The 20,150-nt window shown below is 43.2% G+C and overlaps 1 protein-coding gene across 1 annotated transcript in view; it reads right to left on the reverse strand.

Moving 5' to 3' along the window:
- Positions 1-20,150, reverse strand: part of LOC115126346 (filamin A-interacting protein 1-like) — a 105,795-nt gene that overhangs the window by 25,800 nt on the left and 59,845 nt on the right. Inside the window, exons 2-4 of the mRNA XM_065018989.1 lie at positions 19,072-19,390; positions 18,111-18,284; positions 17,493-17,671 (exon numbers count right to left, since the gene is read on the reverse strand). Of these exons, the coding sequence (XP_064875061.1) occupies positions 17,493-17,671; positions 18,111-18,284; positions 19,072-19,380 (662 nt within the window). The 5' untranslated portion in view covers positions 19,381-19,390. The remainder of the gene's footprint in view (positions 1-17,492; positions 17,672-18,110; positions 18,285-19,071; positions 19,391-20,150) is intronic.

The following is a 20,150-nucleotide window of genomic DNA, read 5'->3' on the forward strand; positions in this document are numbered from 1 at the left end:
TGGCTCAGGTCTCCTACCTGACTTAGCCACACTCCCAGTGTGCCTTCCCCAATACATTTTTGGGGCTGCCTCTCGGGCTTCCAACCGCGCTGCCGTGCTGCCTCCTCATACCACCGCCTCTCGGCTTTCGCTGCCTCCAGCTCGGGAGATCCTGGATCCTGCCATCCAGGATCTCCTCCCATGTCCAGGAGTCTGGAGATCGCTGCTGCTGGCCGTTACCACGCTGCTTGGTCCTTTGGTGGTGGGTGATTCTGTAAAGGTCGTCGTTGGAAGAAGGTGAGGACCAAAGCGTAGCGTGGTAAGTATTCATATCTTTTAATTAAGTAATGACATAAAAGACTAAACAGGACAATAATCACCCACAACTCAAAAGTGAAACCAGGCTACCTAAGTATGGTTCTCAATCAGGGACAACGATTGACAGCTACCTCTGATTGAGAACCATACCAGGCCAAACACAGAAATCCCATATCATAGAAAAAAGAACATAGACAACCCACCCAACTCACGCCCTGACCATACTAAAACAAAGACATAACAAAAGAACTAAGGTCAGAACGTGACAGTACTCAATACATGTTAGAATCATCTTTGGCAGCAATTACAGCCATGAGTCTTTCTGGGTAAGTCTCTAAGAGTTTTGCACACCTGGATTGCACAATATTTACACTTTTATTTTTTTAATTCTTCAAGCTCTGTCAAGTTGGTTGTTGATCATTGTTAGCCAATTGTAAGTATTGCCATAGATTTTCAAGTTGATTTAACTCAAAACTAGGCCACTCAGGAACATTCAATGTCGTCTGCGTAAGCAACTCCAGTGTATATTTGGCCATTTGTTTTAGGTTATTGTCCTGCTTAAATGTACATTTCTCTGTCAGTGTCTGATGGAAAGCAGACTAAACCAGGTTTTCCTCTAGGATATTGCCTTTGCTTAGCTCTATTCTGTTTCTTTTTATCCTAAAAAAACACCTTAGTCCTTGCCGATGACAAAATACCCATAACATGATGCAGCCACCATCATGCTTGAAAATATGAAGAGTGGTACTCAGTGATGTGTTGTGCTGGATTTGCCTCAAACATAAGGCTTTGTATTCAGGACATAAAGTTAATTACTTTGCCAAAATGTTTGCAGTTTTACTTTAGTGCCTTGTTGCCTTCTTATTTTGCACAGGCTTCCTTCTTTTCACTCTGTCATTTAGGTTAGTATTGTGGAGTAACTACAATGTTGTTGATCCATCCTCAGTGTTCTTCTATCACAGCCATGAAACTGTAACTGTTTTAAAGTCAACATTGGCCTCGTGGTAGAATCCCTGAGCGGTTTCCTACTTCTCCGTGAACTGAGGTAGGAAGTTCACATGTATATTTGTAGTGACTGAGTGCATTGATACACCATACAAAGTGTAATTAATAACTTCACCATTCCCAAAAGGGATAATCAATGTCTGTTTTTTTTACCCATCTACCAATAGGTGCCTTTATTCATGAAAACCTCCCTGGTCTTTGTGGTTGAATCTGTGTTTGAAATTCACTGCTTCACTGAGGGACCTTATAGATAATTGTATGTGTGGAGTACAGAGATGAAAAATCATTCAAAAATCATGTAAAACACTATTATAGCACACAGAGTGAGTCCATGCAACTTATGTTCAAATCCCCGAGCTGACAAGGTACAAATCTGTCGTTCTGCCCCATGAACAGGCAGTTAACCCACTGTTCCTAGGCCGTCATTGAAAATAAGAATTTGTTCTTAACTGACTTGCCTAGTTAAATAAAGGTAAAATAAAAAATAAAAAAATGTGACTTGTTAAGAACATTTTTACCCCTGAACGTATTTAGGCTTGTCATAACAAAGGGGTTTGAATACTTATTGACTCAAGACATTTCAGCTTTTCATGTTTAATTAATTAATCATGTTTAAAAAAATGTTTATTGTATGTATGCAAATGACCAAAAAACCTAAATGTAATCCACTTTAAATACAGGCTGTAACACAACAAAATGTGGAAAGAGTCAAGGAGTGTGTGTACTTTCCGAAGGCACTGTAGATCAGACTCTGGACCAGCACCTGCTACCATACACATGGTATAAAGGCTCTGATCATAAACGTATATGTTGTGTATCAACCTGCATTATTTAATAGTAGTCATGTATCACTCCAGAGACTTGTATTCCAGTCATCTTTCATACGCTCCAGATGGAAACTTCTATATGTCTGATATATGGAGATGACCTGCTCCTGAACCTCAATGTCTTTCCCTGGCTGTCCTATCCCCATGAACATGAACCCAGGACTGATATGCTAGGCCTAGCTACTGTAGGTAGAACGATAATTCAGTAAACCTCAAATATGCTGTTGCTAAGCGTTAAATCACTGGTTGCCTTTGTTATTTACGGTTTGGGAAAAGGTGCTAAGGAGGGGAAGCTGCTATTTAACTTGTACAGCCACTCCCTTCCACCCCTACTGCTGTTCTAAGTGTCTAGTGTTCCTTCCAGCAAGGTCCCAGCTTGAAACAATACAGGGCTAGGATTAGTGCAATTAACATACCTGCACTTCAAAGTCGAAAAACACCGGAGCTGCGTTAGATTACAGCTAACATAAGCAACACTTGTTAAACGCAAGCGACTGGGGCTGCAGCTGTAGCCTGGCACTAAAGTTGTTCTTAATATAGATATATCTGTCATTTCCCTCTGCATGCATCACCTATAAACAGTGTTCAGTGATTATATACAGCGGAAATGGTTTCCTAATCCATGGTTTCATTATTTTGCGATGCAACGGTGGAAGAATCTACAGGCTATGTCCCCGCTTAGGAAGTAAATATGCCCCCCCCCGTGACACAACTTCATTGCGTAGCTATTTCAAAACAACCCTGGACCGTGGGGATACTTCTGTCTCTTCTCTGGAAACAATTCTATAATTCGATTTAAACATGACTTGTTCTACAGAATAAGTAACCAGCATTAGAACAAGACTTTTACTTTAACCAGACACCCAAGAGAGAGCCAGGTCTCAAGAAGACGACCCTATTCTACTGTACATCTGTTATGACCCCGACAAGGTGGGGTCAGATTGTGGGCTGTTTCCCATGAATAGGCCTCTGATGGCACATTAAGGCACATCAATGACAACCAAGGGATCGCTACAGCATCACTTCACATGCTTTATTACAGGACTTGTCCACTCCCTAATCCTCCCTAGACCCTGCCTTATCATTCAGCTGGCTAGTCAGGGTTTCCGTTACAGCAAGCCAACCAACTGCTAGCTGGAGCTCTGGGTTGAACCCACTGGCCTAGACAACAGATAAAGATGTGAGTCTGTGTGTTGACCAGGAATGTAAATGATGGTGATTGGGGCTTTAGGCGTGACACTCACTGGAATTTACTTAGCAGAGACTCTTGACGGCAGATGACAGATTTCTTCTGTGGTGTGTGTGTATATGTGTGTGTGTTTAGGTTGAGATTGTGGCTCATTGTGTCTGACTGAGAATGACATCATCCCCCGTCCTGGAGCTTCCATAAGGGATGAGAGGAAGGAGAGATGGGAGGATGGGAGGAGGAGGGATGGGAGGATAGGAGGGATGGGAGGATGGGAGGAGGGCTGTGGTTTGGGATCCTGGTTAGTTGGAGAGAGTTCACTCTATTGTCTAGCTGCTTCCTGTCCAGGCAGCTCAACTCTCATTGAGTGTCTGAAACACCCCCATCACCACAGCCATTATCTCTCCCTCATTGAATTCATCAAGCTTTCCTCAGCATGAGGCCTGTAGGCCTGATAAACAAGACATGGTGGACGTCACTACTACAGGCCCATGTCAGGGACTGGCTGACATACTTAGTGTTGACTTATTAAATGAGAGCTTCCCTTGCACTCACGACTCACACGGCCCATGTTGATGCCGTCATCGTCTGGGCCAAGAGTGTTCTCACCTCAGCGACAAGACACAACAGATGGTTTGGATCTGTCTGAACCCTTGGGGTCTCTACAGTGGGAAATCTTGGAGAGATGAGAGAGAGAATTGTAGAGTGGCCAAACTAGCCCAGCCCAGCCTAGGCCATCTGGCCCCTCCCAAGTGTGAAGGAAGACGTATAGAGGAAGACTTTTAGGTTTGATATAAAGGTCTGCCATTGAGCCTAGAGCAGAGTTACCGTAGTCAAGTTAACCTGCACGTTGTCTACAAACAGTTATACCCACAATTTCAAATAGGATGTTCAAGTTTGGACACTTCTACGGTGCGGCGGTGCCAAACGGAACCGAGCCAAAACTTTACCGGCAGTCACAGAGCCTAAAAGCTACATCAGATTTGGTCTTTGTTATTTTGGGTAATCATAAAACTGCCAGTAATACATGGGAGCTTGAAACGTGAGATCATTATGTTCTTTGTTTTAACAATGAGTGTGCTTTAAAATATGAGGTCATACTATACTTATATTAAATTAGAGATCCAGGCACAGTGTTTATGCACAGGGTTTTATTATCATGTGCTTGCTTGTCCATATCGTTCCTACCTTCTCTCTAGCTACATACTGAACGTTTATGAGTATTGAAAAAAACATTCTCTGCTGTCATCCTGAGGATATAGAACAGGGAGGAGCAGGTGGAGGAGGAATGATGTGTAATGTCCTCAGTCTAACCCTACACTTGTAAATATGATGATAATGTTTTGGTATGTGTGGTGCTAACTTGTTGCCGTGGTTAAAACTACATCTGGATCCCAAGTTGCAGAAGTACTGTAGTATCTATGGTACATGGTAACAACAAACGTCGCAATAGTATTCTACGTTTCAGTTTACGGGCCTACATTTGGTGTCGATTGGAACCATTTTCTTATGACTTGAGGCAGGCTGAAATATTGAATACAAGAAACACAAAAAAGTAACCAAAGACTGTAAACCCCTTGATTATAACACCACTTCAACCAGCAGCATCCCTGATAGAGACTAACAGTGTCAGAACCTGACTTGTGTTCAGCCTCCTCACTCTGACATTGATCCTCTCCAGTTCACTCTCTCACTAAGCCAACTCTATGGCCTCTTCAACTCACTAGACTCCCGCATGAACTTCTTTTGAGCCCCCCCCCCCCAGTTCTCCGTAAGGCACCTCTTTTATTACCAGAGGATTACCTGCGGGGTGACCCCCACACATTTATCTCCAGATATTGGCTCCCTTTGCTCTTGCTGCTTGATACAGTCTGCCAATATGTTTTTATGTGGAGGGAGAGAAAAGTAAAGTAAGGGGGGAGTTAATGGTACTGTAGATATCTGATCCTGTTCACTTCCCCCTGGCCTCATGTGCTGTTGCTGTATCCTTTAATGTTACACAAATTGCCCTCTCAGGTTTCTCCAGGTTTCTCTAAACCTGTGGTAAACTGTACCCCTCCAAAACGCTCATAACATCAAGAGAATAATATGAGATCTGCATCAAACACCGACATAATACGATAATCACACACAGTGTGTTGCTTATTCGTTCATGTAGAAAGGTAGAATGGCTGAGGGTAGAACAGGTACTTGATTATTCACATGAAATGGCTGCTCAAAAGCAGTTGTGCCAAGGACGGATTTGCTAACCACCATTTTGTAATTAGATTATGTTTCTGGGGGGGATATTGTTTTTCTATAGTGCTGCAGTTGATGGAAGTAGTCTTTCGAGTTGTGTGGCCTTTAAAACTACTATAATTAGCCGCTCCAGCCATAGGGCCTGCTGTATTCTTGTTAAAATTGACTGAGAACTGGTCAAGTCTCTGGATTCCTGTCGTAAAAAGCCTGGATTTTGTTTTATGTTGAGCCATGGGTATTCACACGATTTCAATTGCGTTTCTGTAATGTTCTCCAAGAAGCTTGGTGGGCTTGTAAAATGTTAAAGGGTTTTAATTTAGTGCTTTTACACCTTGTCCACGTGGCTTTTGTGAACAACTTACATTAGTCCGGTTGTCTTGTATTGTGTGTCGTTGTGTTGCCATCGCAAGTGTTGCATTTTTCAGTTTTTGCTACATAGCCGAGTTTTGCCATTTTGAATATAGACGGATTTCACAATCGTCTTCATTCCTATGACCTTTAGAATAAATGGAAAAGGTCTTTATCAGTCTTCACAGACACCTGCATTGGGCCAGGAGAAGAGGAGGGAGACATTTCAGACACTACAGAGTTTCTTATTTCCCTGGTTGAAACATCTCATCAAAGCCCCCAAGATGCATTGTAACAGGGTGGTCCCTGTGACAGCTCTTCATTGTTTCCTGCCAAACACCAAGTCTAGTTTTACAGTTTGGTTTCTATATCATGACTTGACATCCGACCACCTTCAGTTCTCCCAAGGCTTCAGGATATGGCCTTGAATTAATCTCTCCCATTTTAATCACAAACTATTAATTTGTCCCATTGTAACCACAAACTATTCCTCTGTCCCATTGTAACCACAAACTTTTCATCTGTCCCATTGTAACCACAAACGATTTATCTGTCCCATTGTAACCACAAACTATTAATCTGTCCCATTGTAACCACAAACTATTCCTCTGTCCCATTGTAACCACAAACTTTTCATCTTTCCCATTGTAACCACAAACTATTAGTGTGTCCCATTGTAACCACAAACTATTCATATGTCCCATTGTAACCACAAACTTTTCATCTGTCCCATTGTAACCACAAACTATTAATCTGTCCCATTGTAACCACAAACTTTTCATCTTTCCCATTGTAACCACAAACTATTTATCTGTCCCATTGTAACCACAAACTATTCATCTGTCCCATTGTAATCACAAACTATTCCTCTGTCCCATTGTAACCACAAACCTTCATCTGTCCCATTGTAACCACAAACTATTCATCTGTCCCATTGTAATCACAAACTATTCCTCTGTCCCATTGTAACCACAAACCTTCATCTGTCCCATTGTAACCACAAACTATTAATGTGTCCCATTGTAACCACAAACTATTAATCTGTCCCATTGTAACCACAAACTAATCATCTGTCCCATTGTAACCACAAACTAATCATCTGTCCCATTGTAACCACAAACTATCCATCTGTCCCATTGTAACCACAAACTCAACCCCTTGTCTCAGTTTCAGCCAGTCTATTCTTCTTGGACTTGCTACATTTAAAAGTCGACACTTGTAAATTCCCTGTGTTAGTGAGGGTGGGTGGGGACATGTTAGATAACAGTTATTAGCAGACTGACCTAGCTTGCCTCTAACAAAGGGCTGCATTCACACCAAACAAGTAAACAAACTTGATGGAGGACCGTGTGGAGTCTGCGTCAGCAGCCGAATTCCCATCAAGGAAAAGTCAATTGAACCCCATAAATGTTAGTAATGAACAGTTATCACCTCAAAATTAGCCGTTTCCTAACTCTTTGCGCAAGTTACGAGGTCGACTTTAGATTTTACACAAAGTTAATAAAACTGTGAGTACACACAGTGTGTACACCACATTACCTTCCATGTTGATGGGAGAGCCCCATAAATAATAGCAGATACAAATCCAACTCTGACTCATTGAGGACGTAACACAACATGGCCTTGGAACGTTGCTCCTGGTATATGGTGAATGCTCACGTTTACATCTGTGGAATAGAAGTATGTCCAATGATCTGAAGTAAAACCAATCAAATCATATTTTATTTGTCACATGCGCCGAATACAACAGTGAAATGCTTACTTAAAAGCCCTTAACTCTATGTTCTTAAAACTGCATTGCTGGTTAAGAAAATATTTACTAAATACACTAAAGTTAAAAAAATGAAATAAAAGTAACATAATAAAATAACAATGATGATATACAGGGTCAATGTGCGGGGGTACAGGTTAGTCCAGGTAATTTGTACATGTAGGTCGGGGTATGGCTTAGAATTCATTGGTGTTTGTAACAATACAGAGTTGTATTCTTTTTACTTTTTTTTTTTGTATTTAACTAGGCAAGTCCATTAAGAACAAATTCTTATTTACAATGATGTCCTACACCGGCCAAACCCGGACGACACTAGGCCAATTGTGTGCGGCCCAATGGGACTCCCAATCACGGTTGGTTGTGCTACAGCCTGGAATCGAACCAGAGTGTCTGTAGTGACGCCTCAAGCAGTGCCTTAGACCGCTGTGCCAATCAAAATTAAGCAACACACAGCACTTGACATAAACCATTAGACCTTACATCAGGGGCAAGTCATGTCACAGAGAAGCCCCTTAACTCTGGTTGTTCTGAGCGATCCAGCCCCCTGGCTTGTACAAAACATGTTCATGTCTCTTTTGGCATGTGTTGTTACTGACTGCTGAATGTCATTTGACATGACAGAACACAGAATGACACAAGATTGCAAATATAATTCCTCCGAAATGATTTGCATGAAATGCCACTGTGATTACGGGCAGATGCCATCAAAACACAAAGAATGTTTGTTTGCCACATCCCAGTTTGAATGAAATGTTTTCACAATTCAGCCAGACAGAGAGAGAGCCATCCGGCCCGGAGAATGGAGAATGCATTCACCTCGACATGAGATTTCAACTGGCAGCTCTGGGCCACTTTTCCCCCATAATTCACTCACTATCTTGACACCATGTTGGCGGGAGAGCATGAGCAGCTCCAGCACATTGTACAGACAGACACAGCTGCTGCTGCCAGCCTCAGAGACGTCATGTTCAAGTCTACGTCCAAAATGGCACCCTTTTCCCGTTATAGTGCGGTATACTTGGGACCAGGGTCCATAGGGCACTGGTCATAATTAGTGCACTATATAGGGAATGGGGTGCCATTTGGGACGCAGGACCTTCAAGCTGTCAGTCGCTTCCTTCCAGCCTGACAATATGAAAAGAACTTCCTTTACCCGTGTCGTGCCAGCCATAATTTAAGAGGTACTGTGTAGGCTATCCACTCAAACAACTGCTACAGAGAGAGAGAAATCAGATCGCTGGTAAAAGTATCCTCAACATGTAATTCCTGGCATTTTTGCTCCTCTGTTGTAAATGAAGACTCGTCTTTACTCATTAGATTCAATGGAGGCAGAACATGGGGAAGACATTTCAGGCATACATACTGGTGTGTTAACTGCTAGATTTCCTTCCCAAAGTTCCATTTACTTTTTGGAATACCTCTGGGGGAGTGGAATGAACCCCTAATAGCTGGACACACTTACGCAAGGGAGGAATCCATTTATACAAGGGACAGTGACACAAACTTGGCAAATCATAACTGGGCTTAAATTCCCTGAAAGTTGGAGAGTTTTATACAGTACATCAAAATGCAGGAGGATAGGAGTGGGAGGCATCGTTCATTATGCAAAGCACTAATGTGCTTAATCATCCAAAGTAATACACTCTCTCTCTTTCTCTGTCTCACAGGGTGAAAATATGAGCTGAGAGTAGAGTATGTACTCTGTGGTCTGCCAGGCTAATAACTGCATTCTGTCAGAGATATGTAATCACACGACGCCATACAATGACGGCTCCCGGACCTAATAGGCCCACACATTTACAGAGGTAACGGAGAAACGTCTGACAGCTCTGCACACTGAGAAAAGCACTTACATGTCGTAAAACGGCCCTTTAATCATTATGTCCAAGGTTTAAGTTATAGTTCACCTCCTAGACACATTACTGGTTGAGGTTCAGCTAGGTACTGTACTGTAGTAAAAATATGGCCATCATTATAGATCTTGTGTATTGAGTACAGTGCACTAAAACTGTCCATTAGTTGTGCAGTGGGTTTTTTAACAGGCTTTCTCATCACAATATGTAACCTGGTGGGATCTGCTTCAGTTCTATTAGAGGCAGACCTTAGTGGATCACACTGATCAAAGCGTTGGTCGTGAATTAGCCTGAATTATTATGTGGATTATAATTAAATTGACAATTTTTTGTAGGGGTTGATGCATTTTTCTTAAGGGAAAATCAAGTCTGAAATTTCAAAGTGGAAATTACAAACTTTAGATTTCTTTTTCAACGTCCCCTGGTTTAGGTTTTAGGTTTGATTTATTCACACTAAAGAAAAGAAGTGAAAGACAAAACAGTAGAGATAAAACAAAACGGTAAAAACGGTGTGCAGGGGAGGTATGAAGCCCAAAAGGGCTTATATGAAAACCAAACCATATCTATAAGCATTAAAAACAAGTTTGCAACAGGGTGATCAAATGAACTGTAAAGACAGAAAAGAAGAGAGAGAAGTGGATTTCCCCTTAGGTTCCATATTTAGTTTAGTTTGTAGCTTCAGCCACCTCAAGAGGATACGTTTCTACCTGAATACACACTGTATCATGTGAACTGCCATAAAACATATATACAGGCTTTTCAAGTTCAGACAAGAAAGTATTCAGAGAGGAAGTCATAAAACAAACCACATTAACTACAATAATCGTCTAACAAGTCTGGTTAGTAGGTATGGTCTTTTGTACGAAAAAAAGCAGTATTCTTGTGAATGAGAGTTTTCAAAGGATGAATCGTAGGACACTGACATAACTCTTACACTTGCACAAATTCTGAATGCACGGAGTTATATTGGCTGAATCACTTTAGCCAAAAATTCCTCAGTCCGTATTTCACAGAAGTGGAAGGTCAAAGATGTACTGACACAACCGGAGCCGTGTTCCAGTCCGTTTTGTTTGGACAAAGCACATCGAGGGGAGTCTGTGTCATCTGTATGTTTAGAAGGAGTTGGTGAATATGTCATAGCTGTGTGATGATTCTGGACCTCACCACAGTTCCTGTGGTTGGGCCTTAGAGCACACTACTACACACATTTCAAACAATGTCTCCCCTTCAGACATGGAAAACAGAGTCATTGAGAGCTTGCTTACTGCAAGTGTGTGTGTCTCTGCTCTTCTCCTTTCCAAGTCCATGACCTCTATGTTTGCAACTCTTTCCACATCAAAAAGCAGAGATAAATGATCATATAACATTTTTTACATTCCAATTAAAGATGGTTTTATGTTTCTTTTATCTTATTCCTTTGCTGGCAAGTCACAACATTCTGTCATGTTTTCTCTATACCTTCAGCCCTACACTGAAATTCCAAACAGGAATGTAGAGTGTAGCAAAGCATCCTGGGAGCCGTGGCAATACAGGTGTGCTATTCCTTAATTAAAGTCATGACCAACTGTTAAGAGTCTAGGCTGGATGCTCTTTAATCTAATTGGTCGGCAACAGATGATTCATCACTCTGCTGCCTCTAGTAGTTAATGAGAGAGTAATAGCATCTAAAATAGATAGTCAAGGTGTGACAGGGGATCCTGCTTGTGCCTGTACCAGTAACAGCTGGATGATAACTTCTTAAAACATAGTCCTGGTGTAGTCATACTGAGAGAGGTATGCTGTTCCTGCTCATATATTATAATGAATTCATGGAAGCAGATCAAAACGCCCCAGTGTTCTATCTTCGAGAACTGAGAAGGACATGCGTCCCAAATGTACCCTATTCCCTATATAGTGCACTACTTTTGACCAGAGCCCATTATGGGGTCCTGGTCAAAAGTAGTACCCTACATAGGGAACAGGGTGCCATTTGGGATGCAGAGTAATAATAAGCATCACAAGGAATGATGGAATGGCAGTGGAATGTTCCAGATGCACCTGAATGATGTAATCATGACAGGGTCAGTGGACCGGCACACTGAGCCCCTGTGTGTGAGATGGGACTGTAGAGATGTAGAGAGAGAACACCTATCCATCTTACTATGCTGTCAAACCAATGACCAGAGCGCTACTTTTTCATGAGAAACAGCATTTCTGTCTAAAGGTATAGTCACCCACTAACAAGAAAATAAAAACATCCAGATTTGCATATTAGCATATTAGTCAACCAAATGAACCTTTCACCTTTCAAACCCAAAAGAGACAGAGTGAGCTGAAGTGCCTCGGTGCCGTACGTTACACACGTGTTGAAGTCATGTTTCAGGCAACATCTGCTGATGGTTAGAGTGCTCAGTGCTACTCTGCTCTCACACCCCACTACTGCCACACACAAACACACTGTACACTGTAGTGAGGTCCTCAGGCCTGGACATGGCTCGATAGCCAATTAATCAGAGGGGGCTGTTTGACCTCTATCAACCCCCCCAAACCCTCTCTCCCCCTTAACTCCTAGATTAACATGCTACACGAGCTTTCCAGGACCAGGAAGGGTCACACAACAGTTGGAGGCTCAGTGCCAAAATAAAGAGGGAGAAAGAGACAATGAGAAATGAGAAAGAGAGGAGGAAATGTAGGGAGAGAGAGCGAGAGAGAGAGGAGAGAGAAGAGAGAAGGGGAGCTCTGGTGTCTCGTCTGTTCTTAAATCCCTACACATAGCCCTCGTAGTATGTAATCACACTCGCTGCTTGCCAGCAGGGTCCAGAAAGGAAATGACTGCATCCAGCGAAAATGCATCATACAACAATGGATTAACGGGCATGAAATGAAAAACTGGTGCTGCGCAGTGCTCTTCAAAAGGGTGAGCTATGGCCAAGCTTTAGTGCTGAGATCACAGAGGCTATTGTCGCACTCTTCAGACCAGTGATAATTGGTTTGTCCGTCTACATTCTGTGTGTTCTTGCTGTTTTGTGTTTCTGCCCCCTGTGATTATCTTTGGGAATGGCTGTCTTCAGAACAGGAGCTGCCACACGACGTATCAGGTCCTGAAATGGGACGACTACTACTGTTAAAAGTATTTATTGAAATTGCTTTGGGGAATTATTTTTGCTGTAGACATCCAAGACAGTCGAAGAGAATCCATTTTGAGCAAAAAGGTTTGTGATGGTTCAAAGAAGCCTTTTTACCCCCTGGTTCATGTCCATGTTTGGTCCAAATGGTAAACACAAGACAAGACAGCAACACATGTGACAGTCTGTGTACGTGCTGGTGGGCTGTTGAATGCCAATACCAAGTGACTCTACTGTTTCTTTGTCCAGGTCCAACTTTATTTAGTGATTTTGTTTGGCTTGAATAAACACTGTTCGTCATACATGCTACTTATTAAGTATTAAATGACACAGTCTTAATGGAACAGAGCCCTTCAGTAATCTTAAGGGCCCTTCAGTAATCTTAAGGGTTGCTGACTCTCTACACATTTGATAGTTTGTAACAGCATAGGATAATATCATAATTACCCAGAATTCAGCCATGTAAAAAGAACCAGTCTTCTGAGGATAGTCTAGACCAGGTATTCTCAAACGGGGGTTCCGCGCAATGCCGCCGGGTTTACGCCAAATACAAATGTGTTTCACATTTTTATTAAATTATAATTGAAAACTCTTCACATTTTCATACAGTCCATTTGTATTTTCCAACGGGGCTATACATTTGATTGAGGTTTTTTTCTCACCTGAGTAGCCTCGATTCACTGCCAAAAATAAAATTAAACCATCTCGTGTTCAGCGAAATAACAACACAATGTCAAATACAGGTAGCCTAGTCAAATAATGAACATCCAATCACATTAACCGTTAGTCTCTCGCGGGAATTACAAGCAGTTGCTCCCGACACCACTTGGGTATTTAGCCAAACGTAGCTGCTGCTCATTCTGTTTGCTCGAAAATGGATAAATGGTAAAAAGTAAGGCCTGCGTCCACAGAGACATATACCAGCTCTACTAGTAGTACTGCTACTACCCGCAGTACTACACCTGCACCTGTTGATGACACAAGATGTTCTGCTTCCACGACCACATCCAATGCTAGCATCAGTAATTCTATATTTGTGGTTAGCCCAGCTAGCATGGACACTGACAGTTGTGAATCTGATGCAGCCGAAGAGCTACTGCCTCCTTACCCGGGAAAGCACCAAACAACAGACCGGGACGTTGGACTATCGAAGAGGCGCAAATATGATGAGAAGTACATTGATTTGGGTTTAACGTATATTGGGAGTAGTGCCTTTCCTCAGCCACAGTGTGTTATATGTGCAAAAGTACTATCTCACAACTCGATGAAACCTTCACTCTTGCGCCGACATTTAGAAACAAAACATGCCAATTTGAAAAATAAGCCGCAGGAGTTTTTTGAGCGAGAATGAAGACAACTTTCAAGTAGTAAGACATGTATAAAAGCAACAGATACCATTAATAAGAAGGGGCTAGAAAAGTCTTATATGGTGAGCTACCGAGTGGCTAGGACAGGCAAGCCCCTTACTATTGTGGAGGACTTAATTATTCCTGCTGCCGCGGGTATGGCTGGGACAATGCTGGGGGAAAGGCCATAAAAACTATATCGACAATGTCCTCATCAAACAACACTGTTTCACGACGCATCAGTGACATGGCAGGAGATGTTTTGAAACAAGCCAGCATACAAGCCAGTGAATTCTATGCGTTAGAGCTGGATGAGTCAACATACGTGGCGGGCCTGGCACAGCTCCTGGTATATGTCCGTTACGTTTATGGGGGGTCAACTAAGGAAGACACCTTCTTCTACAAACCAGTAGAGGATATTTTTAAGCTACTGGACAGATTTGTAACATCAAATGGACTTTGGTGGTCAAGATGCGTTGGTATCTGTACTGATGGCGCAAAAGCCATGACAGGGAGACATAGTGGAGTGGTAACGTACGTGCAAGCAGTTGCTCCCGACACCACTTGGGTACACTGCAGCATCCACCGAGAGGCTCTTGCTGCCAAAGGAATGCCTGACAGCTTGAAAGACGTTTTGGACCCAGTGAAAATGGTTAACTTTGTTAAAGCAAAGCCCCTGAACTCTCGTGTATTTTCTGCACTATGCAATGATATGGGCAGTGACCATGTAATGCTTTTACAACATACAGAAGTGAGCTGGTTATCAAGGAGCAAAGTATTGACACATTTTTTAAAATTGAGAGACGAGCTTAAAGTTTTCTTTACTGACCATCATTTTCACTTGTCTGACCGCTTGCATGATGACAAGTTTATCACACGACTGGCCTATCTGGGGGATGTTATTTCTCGCCTGAATGATCTGAATCTGGGATTACAGGGACTCTCCACAACTATATTCAATGTGCGAGACAAAATTGTGGCTATGATTAAGAAGATGGAGCGCTTCTCTGTCTGCATTAACAAGGACAACACACAGGTCTTTCCATCATTGTATGATGTTTTGTGTGCAAATGAACGGACAATGTCAAATATGACATAGTGAAGCACCTGAGTGTGTTGGGTGAGCAATTACGCAGGTACTTTCCCGAAACGGATGACAAAAACAACTGGATTCATAATCCCTTTCATGCCCTGCCTCCAGTCCACTTACCGATATCTGAAAAAGAGAGCCTCGTCGAAATTTCACCAAGCGGTTCTGTGAAAATTGAATTTAATCAGAAGCCTCTGCCAGATTTCTGGATTGGCTGCGCTCAGAGTATCCTGCCTTGGAAAATTGCGCTGTTAAGACATTGCCCTTTGCATACCTATGTGAGAGTGGATTCTCGGCCCTCACTAACATGAAAATGAAATACAGGCACATACTCTGTGTGGAAATTGATTCCCACGAGCCGGGTTGTGACAAAAACTCACACTCATTCTTATGTTTAATAAATGCATTGTATAGCGTGTGTGTGGCAGGCTTACAATGATGGCAAAAAAACAACATTTGATAGTGCGCTGACCCTGGAGCTAGAGGGGAGGGGATACGCAGCTGGAGGTTGAATGTTTGAAGGGGTACGGGACTATAAAATGTTTGGGAACCACTGGTCTAGACAAACAACCAGGGATTAGATGAGGTAAGACAACACCTCAGAGACCCACCTTTACTCTACACTTGTTCCCCAAGCACTTCACTTGTTGCTCTAGTTCTGCTCCAGCCGGTCTCTGAGCGAAGACAGATGACGAAGGCAGACGTAGAAGCAAGCTTTCAGCTCTACTTTCTTTATAGTTTACTCACTCAAACCCAAATCTGGATGTCCTCTAGTCTACAAAGCTATGGCCAAACTTTAGTCATTACCATGGCGACCTGACATCTTGTTGAACATGCAGTATGATTAATGCGCTTTTCCTCCTAGGCCATTGTGTTCTTTCTCTCACGTATAAATCTTTCACCTTGTTCTCACAGAGTAATTAATGTGAACCCTGGACGGAGGGATATTTATCATGGCACTTCAACACTTCCTGACACGCTCCTCCGAACCGTGACTGAGCCCAGTGCTGCAGGCCCAGGCCGTGGCCGCCAAGCCAAACACACCGACCAACCCAGAGAGGTTCTGATAATGCGGTCATCATAATTAGGGCACCTCACTCTGGACCGGGCTGATGGCCAAATCTCTCTCTCTCTGAAGTGATTTGGTGGACGTGTGAATGAATCTGGCTGAGGCAGCAGGGTCGGCTAGAGGGAGAGATGGATGGAGGGAGAAGGTCATACTATACCTGTATGGTACAGTCTAGTCCGTTTTACACAGATTTACAATGATAGATGTCTCTACAGGAAGGCATAACCTCAGTCAGAAGGCGAAACTCCCTGTTAGGGCTTGAAAGTTCTCTGTCAGGGTGGATACACTTAAGCCAGATCTCTCTGACTTCACTTCACACTGACTGACATTGCCATATAAAGACATTACTATTGACACAGAGAATCTGACAGAGTACGTATTTGCAGAGAGAGAGAGAGAGAGAGAGAGAGAGTGAGATGTTGCTTATAACAAGGGCAAAGGCAGTTTAATTTTGGGCCAAGTCATCGAGTTTGACTTCAACACACCCGATCTGAACACTATGGTCGAGTTTCTATGTACCAAAATGAGTCTGGGTCATGTTTGAGTTACGACACAATTAATGTCTATAATAGGGGAACTCTGTACTCTGTCCGATGGTCTGTTAATGTGTATAAAGTGTAATGTAGTGTTTGTTTTGGACATCTCCTTGGCATGCCCATTCATTTGCTGTAATATTATACATAGAGTATATTACAGTTCAATTATCACAGTTGCAGAACCCTGGATGAAACCTAAAACGGGGAACCTTCAAGAAAGTGTTTCTCTGTATGTAACTACAGTCTGCTATTCATAATGTCCTTCTAAATTCCAGGTAAATACCAGCCAACCGTAAAGAACACGTATTACTCTAATATCTAGCCTACACAAACATCAGTAGGAGTCTGTCTATAGCAGCTATTCAGGGTTGGGTTATTGTTCTTTGGAAGCCAATGAGTAAAGTTTCTTCTGGCATTATGCATCACTCTGTCGTCTTACGACAACATGTCTCAACACAACCTGGGTTATGATACAGCCACGTCATTTATAAGGGGATTACCAATCAAAGGCAACCTGATACTGATGTATTGAATTATTTATCAAGCATTTGGTTTTAAGTCCCTCCTTTCTATGTGAAAACAGTAAATACAAACCATCCATAAAGATTTTGGCATGTAGGTGTTCATTTCAAGATCATTCATTCAACACCTTGAGGAGCCTTTCTGAGGAGCGTGCTCAGCTCTTGTGTGTGTGTGTGTGTGTGTGTGTGTGTGTGTGTGTGTGTGTGTGTGTGTGTGTGTGTATATGTGCATGCATGCGTGTTTGCCTGCCTTTGCGCATGTATGTTTGTTAAGTGTTCAGAAACAGAGCAACAAACAGACCTTTCTCGTTCCTGCTCCAGCAGGTTGGTGAACTCGTCACTCTTCCTCATGAAGTCTCCATGGTTCCTCTTCTCGTCGTCCAGCTTGTACAGGGCGCGCTTGTGGGACTGCTCAGTCAGCAGCAGCTGCTCCAGCATGCGACGGTGGGTCTCCCTCTGCTTTTCCACCAGCTTGTCCAGCTAGGAGAGACCAGAGCGTTTACTGACCACTCCAAATACACTTCCTGTCACCTCTATGTGAGGTGATATCGGATGTATTAATGTATGTTCAAATGTGATTGTCCAGTCATGAGACAAAAACACAAAGTTGATCTTTGAACCTACAAAGTAGCTACTTCATATACATTTTAGCAGACTCTTATCCACAGCGACTTACAGGAGCAATTAGGGTTAAGTGCCTTGCTCACGGGCACATCAACAGATTTGTCACCTAGTCGGCTTGGGGATTCGAACCAGCGACCTTTCTGTTACTGGCCCAATGCTCTTAACCGCTAGGCTACCTGCCGCCCATATACTGTAGCTGAAGTCTCAACACTTCCAAGTCGTCTTATCAGGGTGCTACACTTCACTGACCCCAGACTTTACTGAGCTGCTGTATTGAATGTTGAGACTGTGCTACCTCAGCCATGGGCCTCTCGTAGATGTCCTCCTGGAAGGTCTCAGCCTTGCTCTGGACGGTGTCTCTCTGCAGGGCCTGAAGGACCTTCTGTGGGGTGACGAACCCATACTGGGCCTCCAAGAGGGCCAAGTCAATCTTATCAGCCTTCAACACTGTGATCACCTCGTCTCTGGCCTGTGGTAGGGGGGAGAGAGAGAGGGAGAGAGAAGAGGACACAGTTCTATGAGCATGACAGCTACACTACCCATGGTTTAGTATTACAAATAAGCCTGTCCTATATCTAGACTGCCCATGGTTTAGTATTACAAAGAAGACTGTCCTATAGCTAGACTACCCATGGTTTAGTATTACCAAGAAGCCTGTCCTATAGCTAGACTACCCATAGTTTAGTATTACTAATAAGTCTGTCCTATAGCTAGACTACCCATGGTTTAGTATTACCAATAAGCCTGTCCTATAGCTAGACTACCCATGGTTTAGTATTACCAATAAGCCTGTCCTATAGCTAGACTACCCATGGTTTAGTATTACCAATAAGCCTGTCCTATAGCTAGACTACCCATGGTTTAGTATTACCAATAAGCCTGTCCTATAGCTAGACTCACCATGGTTTCCCAATAGCTAGACTACCCATGGTTTAGTATTACCAATAAGCCTGTCCTATAGCTAGACTACCCATGGTTTAGTATTACCAATAAGCCTGTCCTATAGCTAGACTACCCATGGTTTAGTATTAACAAGAAGACTGTCCTATAGCTAGACTACCCATGGATCAGTATCACCAAGAAGACTGTCCTATAGCTAGACTACCCATGGTTTATTATTACAAAGAACCAAGTGACCTGCCTCTCCTCACCAGATAACCCAGAACCAGCCAAACCCTTGCCCAGTCTCCTAGTCTCTCCTCATCAAACAACCCAAAACCATCCAAACCCTGGCCAGTCCCACAGTCTCTCCTCACCTGCAGTTCTCCTTCTAGCATGGAGAGAAGGAACAGAAGGTCGTCTCTGGAGAGGTCTCTGGTCTTCCCGCCTGCTGCCTTCTCCCTCCGACTGTTACTGCTGGCACTGCTGCCACTGCCCTCATTTTCCTTCCTCTGGACAGTGCCTGTGTTTGTGCCTGTGTCATCGGGGGGCTCCCTGTGCCTGGCCCGTCCTGCACCCCTGCCCTGGGGCCCCTCACGTTCTGTGGCCCGCCGCTGTGATCGTGCCTGGTTCTGAGCCAGCTTGGCCTTTGCTGTGTCCTCTAGGCTGTTGCTACGGGAACGCATGTTTTTTTACCTGCAGGGGGAGCAGGAAGGAACATAGTGGAAGGAGATTGATAGGTGGGTTGGGGTGGGGTGGGGTGTAGCCGTGGGGTAAAGGGTTGGTGGGTTGAAGGGAGTGATCTGTTCTATTCAGCCCCGAAGCTCAGTCGTCCAGGCTCTGTATCATTGTATCATTTGGTTAAATCACTGACTCATGACAATGATGAAGCCATGAATGGTCCGACAGTCTTAAGCTCCATTCACTGTGTCATTTATCGTTTTCTGCGTTATATAGTACCGGGAAAGGTAGACATGCACCTTGATGAAAAAGTGATTGTGAATACAAATCCTTAATAGGCATAGGCCAATCTCTGTTCTGTGTGTTTGATCTGAGGATGAAAAGAAAAACGCCTTGAATCATTCATTACATCACCAGTTGTATTAGTGGCCTGGCTGACAGTTTATGAGTAAGAGGGATAGCTGTTTGACTGCATATGTACACACGCAAGGCACGGAATGATTCGGGGATGATGTCATCGCCGCAAGCAGCAGTCTGCTTGAACAGATCTAAACTCAGAGATCTGGGCTCCAGGCGAGAGCAGAGAGCAGCCATATCCGTTAGTGAGGGTTTGCTTACACCATCACAATGCACTCGTCCCAGGAGGATAGCGTGTAATTCCGTAAACCTTCATCAGGGTTCTGTTGATGAGTAAACTGTGCCACAGTAGACACTAAAGCAATCAGGCCCTGTTTGGCCCTAATGGATTGCAGCTATTACTCACAGTTAGTCTTGC

The sequence above is a fragment of the Oncorhynchus nerka genome, linkage group LG5 (assembly GCF_034236695.1).
Source record: "Oncorhynchus nerka isolate Pitt River linkage group LG5, Oner_Uvic_2.0, whole genome shotgun sequence".
Lineage (NCBI taxonomy): Eukaryota > Metazoa > Chordata > Actinopteri > Salmoniformes > Salmonidae > Oncorhynchus > Oncorhynchus nerka.